The following is a 13,206-nucleotide window of genomic DNA, read 5'->3' as shown; positions in this document are numbered from 1 at the left end:
ATTTTTGTGATAAGGGGGGAAAGATAGAAGTTAGGCCTAACTTAAACAAGAATCAGAGGAATCAGGTCAAAATAACTGTCTCGTGGAGCTGTTTCTGTGTGACAGTACCCTCCACTTCCCCTCACTCCAGCTCCTTTCCATCCAGTGTGCGTGTTCCAGGAATTTCCCAGCACCGCTTGTAGGGAAGGGAAACAGCTCAAGCAGGTTTGCTGAGTTGTGACAGACAAATTAGTTCCCGTCCCCATCCTGCTCCCCCAAGGCATCAAGATTATGGCTTGTGATTAATGATTTGCAAGTCAATTAATTAATCAGCCACCGCTTTTGAAACCTCATTTCTCAAATTACTTGTCTTTGAACAGAAGGGCTTTCTGACATCCTCTTATTGTCTCTAGATTCTCTTTCCTACTAATTGAAATTCCAGGATATTTCTTCTTCTTGTTGTCAGCTTATTGGTATTAATTGTATATAAAATATTTGCAAACAGATTACTATTCACCAGTAGTGTATCAGAGGTAAGCACCAAAACAATACTTTATGCTTCCAGCTCAAAGGAATGTGCTAATGATGGCTCGTGAAATTCTCTACCTGAAAGCTGATTTTTCATTTATTGATTTATTTTTCACCACATCTACTTGCAACAAATATTTGAGATGTGTTACAATAAAAACACAGGTACAACAAAGCTCCAAACGATTTATATGTTTCCTTAGAAAATATGTTTCCTTCCTTTTAAAGTCATGCTAGGTGTGGGCAAGGGGTGGGAGGGATGAAATTGGCTTCCTTCACTAAGGAAGAGGCTACAGTTGAGCAGAGGCTCTGGAGTCAAACACTGGGGTTCCAATCCCCGTCCCTCCATATGTGAGCGATGGCGGTGTGATTATCTGGTTACCTTGTCGTTCAGGGTGGGTGAGGCTGTAATAGGGGCGGGGCCGGTGCACAGCCGTTACCGCGCAACCGTTACCGCGAGACCTCAAGCACAGGAGGGTTAGCAAGAGACACTTAGTGTGGCGGTTAGAGGTCGCTCGGCCAACAGTCCGCCCGGGGTGGTCCTCACGGCAAGAGGTAAGAGGTGGACGGCGGCCTTCTCCCTGGGTCCCTCCGGGCCGTCCCCGGCCTCAGGCGGCGGGTGAGCTGGGGGGCCCCAGGACAGGCTGGGGGCTGTGTCCCGCAGAGCTCCAGAGCCCTTGCCATGGCCGCCCACTGGCCGGGCCTAGGCCTTGAGGCCGCGGGAACCTCTCTCCCGTGCCCTCCTCCGCTACCTAATGGCGACGGCGGTCTCCCTGGGTCCCTGGGACCCGGCCCGCTCTGCCCCAACCTTTGGGTGGCCTGAGGCACCTGAGGGCCGGCTGGGTCGTGGGCCCCTGGCTCCCTCAGTGATGACGGCTGGGCAGGGTCTGGGGACCTGGCCCTGAGGGCGCTGCCAGCCGGGCCTGGGCAGTGGCGGGAGGACCCAGCCTGGGTGCTGGACGAACGCTCCCGGGCAGGGTAACTGGACCCCGCAGGGACCCCCCTCCTCTCAGCCAGGGCCTGGACCTCAGAGGGCCAAAGTTGAGCCTTGGGACCTTGCCCTTACTTGTCAGAACAGAGAGTAACATTTGTTTTGGTGGAGGTTTACAGGAACACCGTGACCTGCCGGTGACCTGACCTCAGGAACGAAGGATCCGACACCAAGAAGTCTGCAACAGCTAACCATGCTCTTCCCTCACCGTTCCTGTAAAAGGGCTTCGCTGAAAGCTTTCAGCGACTTCAGGGTTTTTAAGGCATGAGCCATACATCTCCTTGCCTGGCCCTGCAGTAAACCTTTCTCTGCTCCAGACTCTGACGTTTTGGTATTGTTTGGCCTCACTGTGCATTGGGCACACAGATTTGCATTCAGTAACAAGGCTACAAGAACAAATGCAAACAAAAATGCATAAAGGCTCAAACTCAATACAAGTTTGTTTCTCATTCGACAACAGTTCAGGACAGGCTCCCACCCACCTCCATGTGGTGACTCAGGGACCCAAGCTCCTTCCCTCTTGTGGCTCCACCTTCCCCTTGGGTCTCCTGGTTGTCTGCATCCAGGTAGATAGAAGGAAAGGGGTCCAGAGAAGAAGCACAGCTGTTCTCTTAACCCTCAGCCCAGGTGAACCCAGGCCAGCCCTGGCAAACATCACTTCTGCCCACATCCTGTAGGAGGGAATTCAGCCTCATGGCCCCGCATAAGGCTGAGAGAACCTGAAGCATATCATCTGTTGGCACACACAGCATCGTGATCTTCCTCTGTTAGTCTTTATTATTTAATGAGATGGTATGGGTAATGTGCCCAATACCAGGCATATGGTAAGAGTGCCATCAATGGTCTTCACTGTGGTTTTTTTTTTTTTTTTTCCAAAATAGTGACAGTGACGGTCTGCTTTGTTTGCAGTTTCAAGCCACAGTCGAGGAAGGAGCCGTGGGAGTTATTGTCAACTTGACAGTTGAGGACAAGGACGATCCTACCACAGGCGCGTGGAGGGCCGCCTACACCATCATCAACGGGAACCCTGGGCAGAGCTTCGAGATCCACACCAACCCGCAAAGCAACGAGGGGATGCTCTCCGTCGTCAAAGTAAGGGTGCTTCCAACTGCTCCTCCCTCCTCGCCTGAGCACCCAGGGCCCCAGGTCGAGGATAAACCAGCCGCTGTCTCCTCCTCCCGGAATTAAAATGGGAAAAGGCTTCAGCGTAGGGGTGTGCTTGTACCCTCATGGCTATAAAACCAAGTTGTTCTACAGGTTCTGGAAAACCTAAACTTCTGTGTAACCTTAAAAAAAAAACAAACTTAATTTTTAAATGAGATTCTCCATATGCTTGATAATGAATTATCAAAGATATGCAAAAATGGGACCTGTGAAGGTTTTCTAAAGATCCATGGTCAGATTGTGCGTTATTACAGTTCTTTTTTTTTTTTTTTTAAAGATCAAATTTATAGAGAGAATGTTTTTTTGCTTATCTCTCTTAAATTTTATTTATTTATTTATTTTTGGCTGTGTTGGGTCTTCGTTTCTGTGCGAGGGCTCTCTCCAGTTGTGGCAACTGGGGACCACTCTTCATTGCGGTGCGCGGGCCTCTCACTATCGCGGCCTCTCTTGTCGCGGAGCACAGGCTCCAGATGCGCAGGCTCAGTAATTGTGGCTCACGGGCCCAGCTGCTCCGCAGCATGTGGGATCTTCCCAGACCAGGGCTCGAACCTGTGTCCCCTGCATTGGCAGGCGGATTCTTAACCACTGCACCACCAGGGAAGCCCCTACAGTTCTTCTTAATCTGTCAAACACAGCAGATAATTACACACACGGGACGCTTCTCCGTGTGAAACCGCCTGTGAGCACTGCTGCCCAGCTAGCTGACCTCTGTCTGCTACAGGGGGACCGGGAAGGAAAGTGACAATGATGTAACAGGAGGGCTCAGAAATATGGGAGGGAGGGGGGTGGCAGCAGAGCACGCGAGGCTGGTGGTCCCCGTGTCCTGGAGGAAGGGATCTGGGAGGTTCTGGGAGAGCTGCTGCCAGACCAGAACGTCCATCGGAACACAGCTTCTTTTCTGGTGCGTGCAGCAATTTGCCTGAAAAGCAGAGAGCAATCGTGTTTATAGTAATCGTATTAGTGGACCAAGCAGGAACGTTGTTATCTACTCCCTGTGCACCCTCGGCCAAGATGCTTAATTGTTTTCTGTGCCTCAGTTTCCTCATCTGTAAAATGAGGATGATGGTACAACCCACCGCTCCAGGTTGTTGTGAGGAGCTCACAAGCTAATATGTGACTGGCACGTGGTGCCTGTGTTCGTTTCCTGGGGCTGCTGTAACAAATGACCACAGACGCAGGGGCTTCAAACAACGCAAATTTAGTCTCTTAACAGTTCTGGAGGCCAGAAGTCCAAAATCAGTTTCACAGGGCTACAGTCGGTGGGGCTGGTTCCTTCCGGAGGCTCTGGGGGAGAATTGATTTCCTCGTCTTTTCCAGCTTCTGGAGGTTGCCTGCATTCCTTGGCTTATGGCCCTTTCCTGTATCTTCAAAGCAGCAACCCAGCATCTTCTTATCTCTCTCTGACTTTGACCCTCTGCTTCCATTGTCACATCTACTTCTTCCTTTGACTTTCCTGCCTCCCTCTTTTTTTTTTTTTTTTTTGTGCAGTGTTCTTTAATTTTATTTATTTATTTATTTATGGCTGCATTGGGTCTTCGTTGCTGCACGCGGGCTTTCTCTAGTTGCAGTGAGCAGGGGCTACTCTTCGTTGCGGTGCGCGGGTTTCTCATTGCGGTGGCTTCTCTTGCTGTGGAGCACGGGCTCTAGGCGCATGGGCTTCAGTAGTTGTGGCTTGCGGGCTCTAGGCACGCGGGCTCAGTAGCTGTGGCTCACAGGCTTAGTTGCTCCGCGGCATGTGGGATCTTCCCAGACCAGGGCTCGAACCCATGTCCCCTGCACTGGCCGGAGGATTCTTAACCACTGTGCCGCCAGGGAAGCCCACCTGCCTCCCTCTTTTAAGGACCTTTGTGGTTCCATTGGGCCCACCTGGATAATCCAGGATCTTCTACCCAGCTCAAGGTCCTTAGCTTAATCACACCTGCAAAGTCCCTTTTGCCATGTCCGGTAACACACGTTCCAGGGATTCGACCATGGACATATTGGGGGGTGGGGTCATTATTCAGCCTAGCTGCAGGGCCGTATAAACGTTTGCACCAACAAAGTTCCACAACATCCCTGGGGGCAGAACCCGGAGCCACTGAGAATGGCAGACCTCAGAGAAGTTTCCGGCTTTCTCCAGAGGATGAGGGGTCTAGGTTTCTCCCAGGCCCTGTCCTTTTCAGAACCTCGTCTGAACTGAGCCCCAAACGTCTCCCTGAAAAGAGCAGCCTCTGGGTCTTCCCAATTCTTCTTCCCTTGCCAGGACTCCCGGGAGATCCTGGCACTGCCCTCCTACATTCAGTGCTATAGTTTCAAAGCTGTGAAAGTCGTAAAAAAATAAAACATAGCCACTGGCTGTTCTCTGAGGCTAGCCCTGTATCTATGAAAGGCATCAGGCAATTTTCCAAACCTGCAGCTGGAAGACAAAGCTTGGGTAAATATACATCCCCACCATAAACCCTGCAGGAGCACCATTCTCCCGGCCTGTGTTTGCTACAGCTTGAGGAAAATAAAATACAAGCAAAGCTAGACTGGAAAAGAGTATTCTCCTCTCCCCACACTCCCCCTTTGGCCCACAATGCTGTGAGTCTTAAACGTTAGCATATAGAAGAGTCACCTGGAATGCTAGCTGAAATGCAGGTTCTTGGGCCTGCCCCACACCTGCAGGGTCAGAACAGGAGGGAGAGTTGCCCCAGGAGAGCACAGCCTTGTGGACGAGCACTGCCGTAGGACAAGGAATTTCCACCTGCAGTTCCTCGGGAGGAGGTGCCCACAGAGCCTGGGGCCCTCCCTGGGTCTCCATTTTACTAGCAAGTGGACTCCCTTTGCTTCAGAATTGGGATGGGGGCATCCCCCCTTTGGCTGCCTGCCACATGAATTTGTATAAAGGGCCTTGAGCTTTCTCTGCTTCTCAGTGCACCTGAGTTAAAGCCCCAGGATAGCCTTCTGGAGGCTGGCCTGACCATGCTCCCTGTGCTCTCCACCTTGCTAGCAACCCAGTGCATTAGCTAGGAATGCTTTCAGTTGTACGTAACCAGATGCCAGGCTGATAGTGGCTTAAATAGTCCGGAGAATTTCATGATCTTCATAACTAGATGAAGGTAGGCCAATCTAGGATTGGCTGGCAGCTCAACGTGTCAAGAGAGCCAGCAGGTGGCACCACAGATGTTTCTGATGTTTTCCTCATGGACATAAAATGGCTGTCACAGCCCCGGGCATCACGTCTTCCTACTGCCGTGTTCCAAGGCAGGAAGCAAGGAGGCAGCCAGGCAAGTGAGAGAGAGTATATGTGCCCTCATGGGCCCCTCTCTTCTCATTAGGGGAAAAAATGTCTTTTCCACGGGTCCTCCAGACAATTTCCAATGATGTGTCACTGACCGGATGACACATGCCCGCCCTCAGCTGCAAGGAAGGCTGGGAAGTCTGAATCTTTCCTCTGAGGCGTCTGCAGTGAGGGGTGGGTGGACATGGCCATGCTGCAGCCCAACCACAAGCAGCTCCGCCCTACACAATTAGCAGTCGGCATACGGGAGAACAAGAGGAGGTCTCAGGACTGTGTGGTTTCTGCGGGAGTCCTTCCTCCTACAGGACCGAATCCTAACAGTTCTGCCAGATGAGTAGCCGTGTCCTATTCCAAACTGTCCAAGAGTTACTCTTTCAGCTGAATATAATCCACCCTGCATTTTAAGTCTGTTCTCTCTTTTGTCCTCAGAGGAGAAGGAAGCATTGAGAAAGCAGGCATCCTTGATCCCCAAACCTGTCACAGGCTGAAAACTCACTGTCTGATCACTTCCAAAGCCTCCCTCTTCTGGAGAACAAACCCCAGATTCTTTACCCTTCCCATGAGAGCCAGCTTTTCCAGCCTTGAAATCCTCCAGAACAATGGTCCACACCCTCTTTTGACACTTGATGAAATATTAATCAAATTACATCTCTGTACCTTTATTGGAAGTGTTTTCAATTTCCTCCCATCCCTGACACAGAGACCCCACACCAGACAAATCACATTAATAAGGTTATATGCCCGAGACAACGGAGGGCTTCTTAATGCAGCATGACCCAGGGCAGGCCTCGGAAGGGGTGGGAGCAGAGACCCACGTTTCATCAGCTTCTGGTAGACTGGCCCTGGGCATCGCCCCACTGGTGTCATTACACCCAGCTTTGTGCAAACGGAAGTAAGCACTGCAGAGGTCCTCCTCTCCGGAAAAGGCTGGACTCTCTCTCTCTCCTTCCCTCTCTCTGTGCCACTACTCACATCTGCATTCCTCAGAAGCCAGCATTCTGCTGAGGAATGTCAGCCTCGAACATACCTGAAGAGGCAAGGCAGGAGGGCAGTGGCTCTTCCAGCTATTTCTACCCATATTCCTCTTCCTCACTGTCTTAACAGCCTCTTGTTATTATATCCGATTCCAGGCCAGCCGCTGTGTGAAACACCCAGCATGCATCATCTCCTCTGATCTTACTACAATCCTTGGTACTAGGACTTTACTGATGAGAAAGCTGAGGCTCCAGGAGATGCAGTGATGTGCCTGTGGTCCAGTAGTTATTCATTAGAGTTCTTATGGCCAGGACTCGATCCCCTCCCCTCTGGCTCTGGGAGCAAAGAGCGCTTTCTACTACTAAGCTACATTGCTTCCTGGTATGAATGAAGTGGCCCAAGGCAGGACAGAGGGCTGAGTCCCCATCAGCATTACTTGTGGAAATACCACCCGGTACCAAAAGCAGTTTATTGTTATCAGCTCGGATTCTCTCATCAGAATCCCTGTATCGCATCTCGGCTCTGTGCCACTTGTTAGCTGTGTGACTTTGACCGAGTTACTTAACCTTTCTGAAACTGTTTCCTCATCTGTAAAAAGGATCTAAAATCACCTACTATTATGAGGGTAAGGTGAGGATTAGGTGAGATGATGCACACGGGGCCCTCCTAGCACACAGTAGGTGCACAATGAGAGATGGATTATGTCAGGAAAGTAATGAGGGGTTGTGATGCAGATCAAATATTGTATGTATATTTATACGTAATATGTAAATATAAGACGTGTGTGAATGGGGGGAGCTGTGGGTACCCCACTGTTAGGGTTAAATTGTGCCTCCCCCCAAAAAGACATTAAAGTCATAACCCCCAGAACTTGTGAATGTGGGCTTATTTGGAAATAGGACCACTGCAGGTGTAATTAGTTAAGATGAGGGCATAATAGAGTAGGATGGGCCCCCAATCCAAGATGACTGGTGTCCTTATGAGGAGGCAGCCATGTGAAGACAGAGACACGCAGGGAGAAGGCCAGGTGATGGTGGAGACAGGGGTCAGACTCATGCGCTGCCAGCCCGGGAACGCCAGAAGCTGGGAGAGGCAGGGAGGGCTCCCCTAGAGCTTTCAGAGAGAACATGGCCCTGCCAACATCTCGATTTTGGACTTCTGGCCTCCAGGACTGTGAGACAGTTCATTTCTTTGTACTAAGCTTTGCATTAAGCCACCTGGTGCTTTGTTACCACGGCCCTAGGAGACAATGGTAAGATTCCCGTTCCTGTCGGGAGCCTGCTCCTCCTCCTCTGCCCCGGGCCGCTCCACTCCATCCTGCTGCTCACGCTGCTGGCCTCACAGCTGCTGCCTGTTAAGGGCCCTGCAGAGCTAAGAAACGCAGTAAAACCCCACCCTGCTGCCATTTGCATCATGGTAGAAAATCCAGTTGGGCTAGATTCAGGATTCCATAGCCTCAGCATGTTGTCCTTAACTTTATTTCCAGGAAGATGGTGTGTTCCTGGGAGCTGGTATGAAAGAAATCCTCCGGGCCTCGGGTTGCCTGGCTGGGTCTGCCCCGTGCTGGGGTGCGGTCGAGAAGGTTCTCAGGGGGGGTGGACGCTCTGTGCGTCCACCCTGCTCAGGATGCTGCCCGGCAGACTGTCACTGCCCAGCGCGCCCAAGGCTCCCGTCCCCTTCAGTGTCCTGACTGGGATGAGTGACTCTGCTTTCCAAGCACGGCAGCTCCCTGGCCCATGTTTGGAACTTATTTCACTGGGGTTGCGTATTTGGGGCTTGACTTGGGAAGGACAGAGATCTGTTGTTAGAAAGGAGGATGAAGTGGTAAATTATTCTTGTGTTCCAGGGATGGAACCACAACATAACTGGGTAGCTCCTAGGTACCAACAGCTTGATATCTGTTAGCGCTTAAAATCTTAATACTGACCCTGTTGGGAGTTGTTCTAGGTGAGGGCGGGAGGGGCGGTCCTCTTACAGCCGGGAAGCACTTCCGGGGTCAGTACTTCCTGAGTGTGTGTGTGCCTGTGCATATATATATGCATGTGTATTTGTGCGGGTGCACTTTCACAGGTGTGGAGTGTGGGGCGTGCGTGTTAGCTGTAATTATTATGAGAGATAATGTAATTTTGCCTAAAGCTCTCCCAACTAAAGCTGCCCGATTCCAGATTCTACCCCCTGCACCCGTAGAGCTCTTTCCCCAGCTTCGCCATGCTCACCTCTGATGCCACATTCCCAGATCCCTTATGACGTGTACTGCCATTTCCTTACTTCTGGTTGAGTGTGAACCACCTCCCTGTACTCACTTTAGTCTCGTCCTCCCAGCAAGAATATCCATTATGTCATGGGCCTGATGAGTTAGCTACTTGTTTTCCCAGTAAACATTAGGAAAATAGCTTGAAATAATAAGTGTGTCCTTATCTCACCTAAATGTCTCCTCACACACACCCCCATTGACAGGAAATGTCACTCACACTGCATCTCGTGGTTTGGAAAGAAAGTGACTGAGTGAATGTCGTCCATGACATTCTGTGAGGGACAGGGCACCATGTTAATAATGTCTACAATGGAGTTTCCTTAATATCCTCTGATTTAGTCTACACAGCAGCAAGGGAGGCGGTTACCATCAGCCCCTTTACAGAATCACGTGGAAAGGGCCTCAGCAGGGTTGCTCATTGGTGGGACAGTCCCAGGCATGGCCATGTATCTGGCATCACTGCCCCCTGCCCAGAAAATGGCCACAGAGCTGCCGAGTCATGGGGACAAATAAAAATGCCCCCCCACCAGTTTTCCAGTGCCCTCCGGTGGGGAAGGGCCATGCAGCTTAACCCCTCGTGTGTCAGCCTCCCGAATGCTCTTCCCTACATGACACCCTACTGGCAGAATGCGCACCCCCTGGAGCCCCCGTGAGTGCCGGAGTCGTGAGGTCACAGGCTACCGGTGGGAAGGCCTTTAATGTCAGCGCTGCCAGGGGGTCACCTAAAGAGATCTCACAACAAAGGATACAGGTCTCTGAGACTCATGTAATTGTTGTAAGTTGTTTCTCAATCTAAAAAAAGGAACAACTTCCACACCTAATTTGGTATCTGTATGTTTCATACTCTTTTTCTTAAAGAGGACCCCATATTGCATCAAGCTTCTTAGCCCACAAAACCTGGATCCACCCCTGAGCGTCCACACGGCTCGGGGTCTGTCAGAGGCCTTCGTGCAAAAGTGCCTGCCCTTTGTGGCAGACCCGCGTGCTGAGCCCCTCTCTCTGCCTTTCAGCCTCTGGACTATGAGATTTCTGCCTTTCACACCCTGCTGATCAAAGTGGAAAACGAGGACCCGCTGGTGCCCGACGTCTCCTACGGCCCCAGCTCCACAGCAACCGTCCACATCACCGTCCTGGATGTCAATGAGGGTCCGGTTTTCCACCCGGACCCCATGATGGTGACCAAGCAAGAGCACATCTCCGTGGGCAGCGTGCTGTTGACGGTGAATGCCACAGACCCTGATTCCCTGCAGCATCAGACCATCAGGTGAGTGGGCGGCTGGGTAACCTGAGACGGGAGGGAGGCGGGCAGCAATGGCTTTTCTTTTCCGGTTGCAGGGTCTGGGTTGTCCGGAGCAAACTACCATTAAATTAAACTTGTTAATGATCTGGGTGAGCAGGAAGTTTGTGTCATAATGAAGAGCTGGCGGCTGGTGGCACCAGGGGACCAGGCTCACTAGGTGGGGATGTTGCCCCTGCACCTGATTCCTGGCAATAGACTAGCCCGGGAGGAGAGTGGCTCCAGGGCTGTGTTCTCAAATGTCCAGAGGGGTCTGCTGGTGCCAAGCACAGTGTGGAAGGGACAAAGAAAGGAGCCGCCACATATGGCCCCTTGCATCTCAGACACCTACTTTATCAGCTGCCACAACTTTATGAGAAAGGCTAACTCCATGTACAGTTAAGGGTATTAGGAGTTCAGAGAGGTTCAGTAACTTGCTCAAGACTACCCAGCTTAGTAGTGGAAGAAATTAGGATGCAAACTTTGCAGTATAATCTGCAAAGTCCATGCTCTCTTCTAAGTGCTCTGGACTCTGAACTGTCAGAAGGGAAAGGAGTAGACATTGCCTGGTAATTAGAAATGGACCATCGGGGTTGGGTTTTCCGCTGATGATTGGCAGACCAAAAAAAAAGTTCAAATTTTCAGTGTTCATTTCTTAAGCTCTGTCCAGTACTTCAGAAGAAGAGATTTTCATAATGAGATTTAATTAAATGATCATTATCCACAGTGCATCTCATGCTAGTGGAGATGAGATGCCCTCGCTGGTGCGACGTTTCACAGTAAACACATTGGCACGCAGGTCCAAATGCACACTTGTCTCCGCTAAAGAAAGTAATTAATCTTCCTCTTCCAAAATCTAATCTTTTCATATGAGGTACCGATAACCAAGTATTAGACGCACTTCAAATAAACATGTCTTATTTTCCTGATTTGAAACACCTAAAAATGTGCCACCATCTCCGCGTCAGCAACAGGACCGTGGAGCAAGCTGGCAGAAGTTATTTTCCAACCCCAAAAGGGGATTTATTTTTACAACAAAACTTTATGAAATGCCAGACAAAGTAGATAAAATTACAAAATAATACCAAATCCTGTAATAATGTAAATCTGAAATAGCCATTCTTTTTTTTCCTTTTCTCCTTTTTTTTCCCTTTTCCTGCTCAGTATCTGGCAAAGGAAACATACAATTTAAACATCAAAGAGAAAGCTTTCCTTAAGGTCTTAGATCGGGAAACCTGTAGCTTAACAGACTGTAAGGTAGTTGTACAAATTTAGGATGTCTAGGGGAGCTTAACTGTTGATTTGCAGTTCTACAAAGAGGTGACTCCAGGGTGGGTAGGAAATGGATTGAAATGGGGTTGATGTTGCTAAGCCTGGGACTGTGCCTTTGTTGGGTAACTTGGGATGCTGCCAGACAGGAAAGTGTTAATGTGATGGGGAGGGGCTGAGACAGGTGTCTGGGATCTGGGAATAGAGGTCCTACTAAGGTGGGGCAGACAGTGGAAGAGGTGGGTCTCTCGGAGTTCTTTGTTTAAGACCAGCTCTGGCTGACTTAGGCAAAAGGGAGAATTTGCTGGAAGATTCTACACGCAGTTGGTAGAATTTTTCCCCGCTGGTAACCACTAGTGTTTTCTCTATACCTGTGAGTCAGTTTCTGTTTCTTATATACATCTGTTTGTTTTCTTTTTTTAGATTACACATGTAAGTTATAACATAAAGTATTTGTCTTCTCTAATTTCACTAAGCATAATGTTCTCTAGGGCCATCCATGTTGTTGTAAAGGGTAGATTTTCATTCTTTTTTATGGCTGAGTAATATTCCATCATATATATATATATATATATATATATATATATATAAATATATAAATATATAAAACATCTTCTTTATTTGTTCATCTGTTGATGGGCACTTAAGTTGCTTCCATGTCTTGGCTGTTGTAAATAGTGCTGCTATGAACACTGGGGTGCATGTATCTTTTCTAATTAGTGTTTTCTTTTTTTTTGGATATATGCCCAGGAGAGGAATTGCTGGATCCTATAGTGGTTCTATTTTTATTTTTTTGAGGAACCTCCACACTGTTCTCCATAGTGGCTGTACCAATTTATATTCCCACTAACAGTGTACAAAGGTTCCGTTTTTTCCACATCCTCTTCAGAATGTATTACTTGTGGTCTTTCTGACGATGGCCATCCTGACAGGTGTGAGATAGTATCTCACTGTGGTTTTGATTTGCATTCCTCTGATGATTAGTGATGTTGAGTAGTTTATAGAATTGAAGAATATGTTTAGAACTGGGCCAAGATTGCCCAGGAGCTTGGGCGTTGTTGAGTCTCTAGGTAATGGGACCTGACAGGCTGGCACTGCAGCACCTCACAGGGTGCTCACCTCCAGCCACTATCCACTCTCGTGTCCCTCGGCTCACGGTTCACATGCCCAGGGGCGGGTCCACTTTACCTGGGCTGGAGCCTCGCACCCCCAACTCAGGGCATCTTGACAGTCAAGAGACATGATGTTCCCAGATGCGGCTGCCCTTCCTCACCCCCACGGCAGGGAGCTGATTGAGAAGGAGGAAGGAAATCCCATCTGGCAAGTGGAGTGTGGTGCTTGGAGCGTGGCAAGAGGCCACGGAAAGCAGCCCCGGCAAACTGAGTCGGGAGACAGGAGCCTGGAGAGGGAGCGTGTGACTGGCAAGAGCCAAGACGTTGAGGGGCACCAAGGCCAGGATTGGAGCCATGGAGAGCAAAGGCCGGCTCCTGGAACCGGGGTACAGTGGT

The 13,206-nt window shown here is 49.8% G+C and overlaps 1 protein-coding gene across 1 annotated transcript in view; it reads left to right on the top strand.

Annotated features, from left to right (window-relative positions):
* The window catches only part of CDH13 (cadherin 13), a 647,236-nt gene that overhangs the window by 528,799 nt on the left and 105,231 nt on the right, over nucleotides 1-13,206 (top strand). The window contains exons 7-8 of the mRNA XM_082366865.1: nucleotides 2,408-2,590; nucleotides 10,164-10,417. Coding sequence (XP_082222991.1) covers nucleotides 2,408-2,590; nucleotides 10,164-10,417 — 437 coding nt within the window. The remainder of the gene's footprint in view (nucleotides 1-2,407; nucleotides 2,591-10,163; nucleotides 10,418-13,206) is intronic.

The sequence above is a fragment of the Balaenoptera borealis genome (genome assembly GCF_965194805.1).
Source record: "Balaenoptera borealis genome assembly, chromosome: 19".
Taxonomy (NCBI): Eukaryota; Metazoa; Chordata; class Mammalia; order Artiodactyla; family Balaenopteridae; genus Balaenoptera; species Balaenoptera borealis.
Note: the sequence above shows the minus strand (reverse complement) of the source record. Positions and strands in the feature narration are given on the sequence as shown.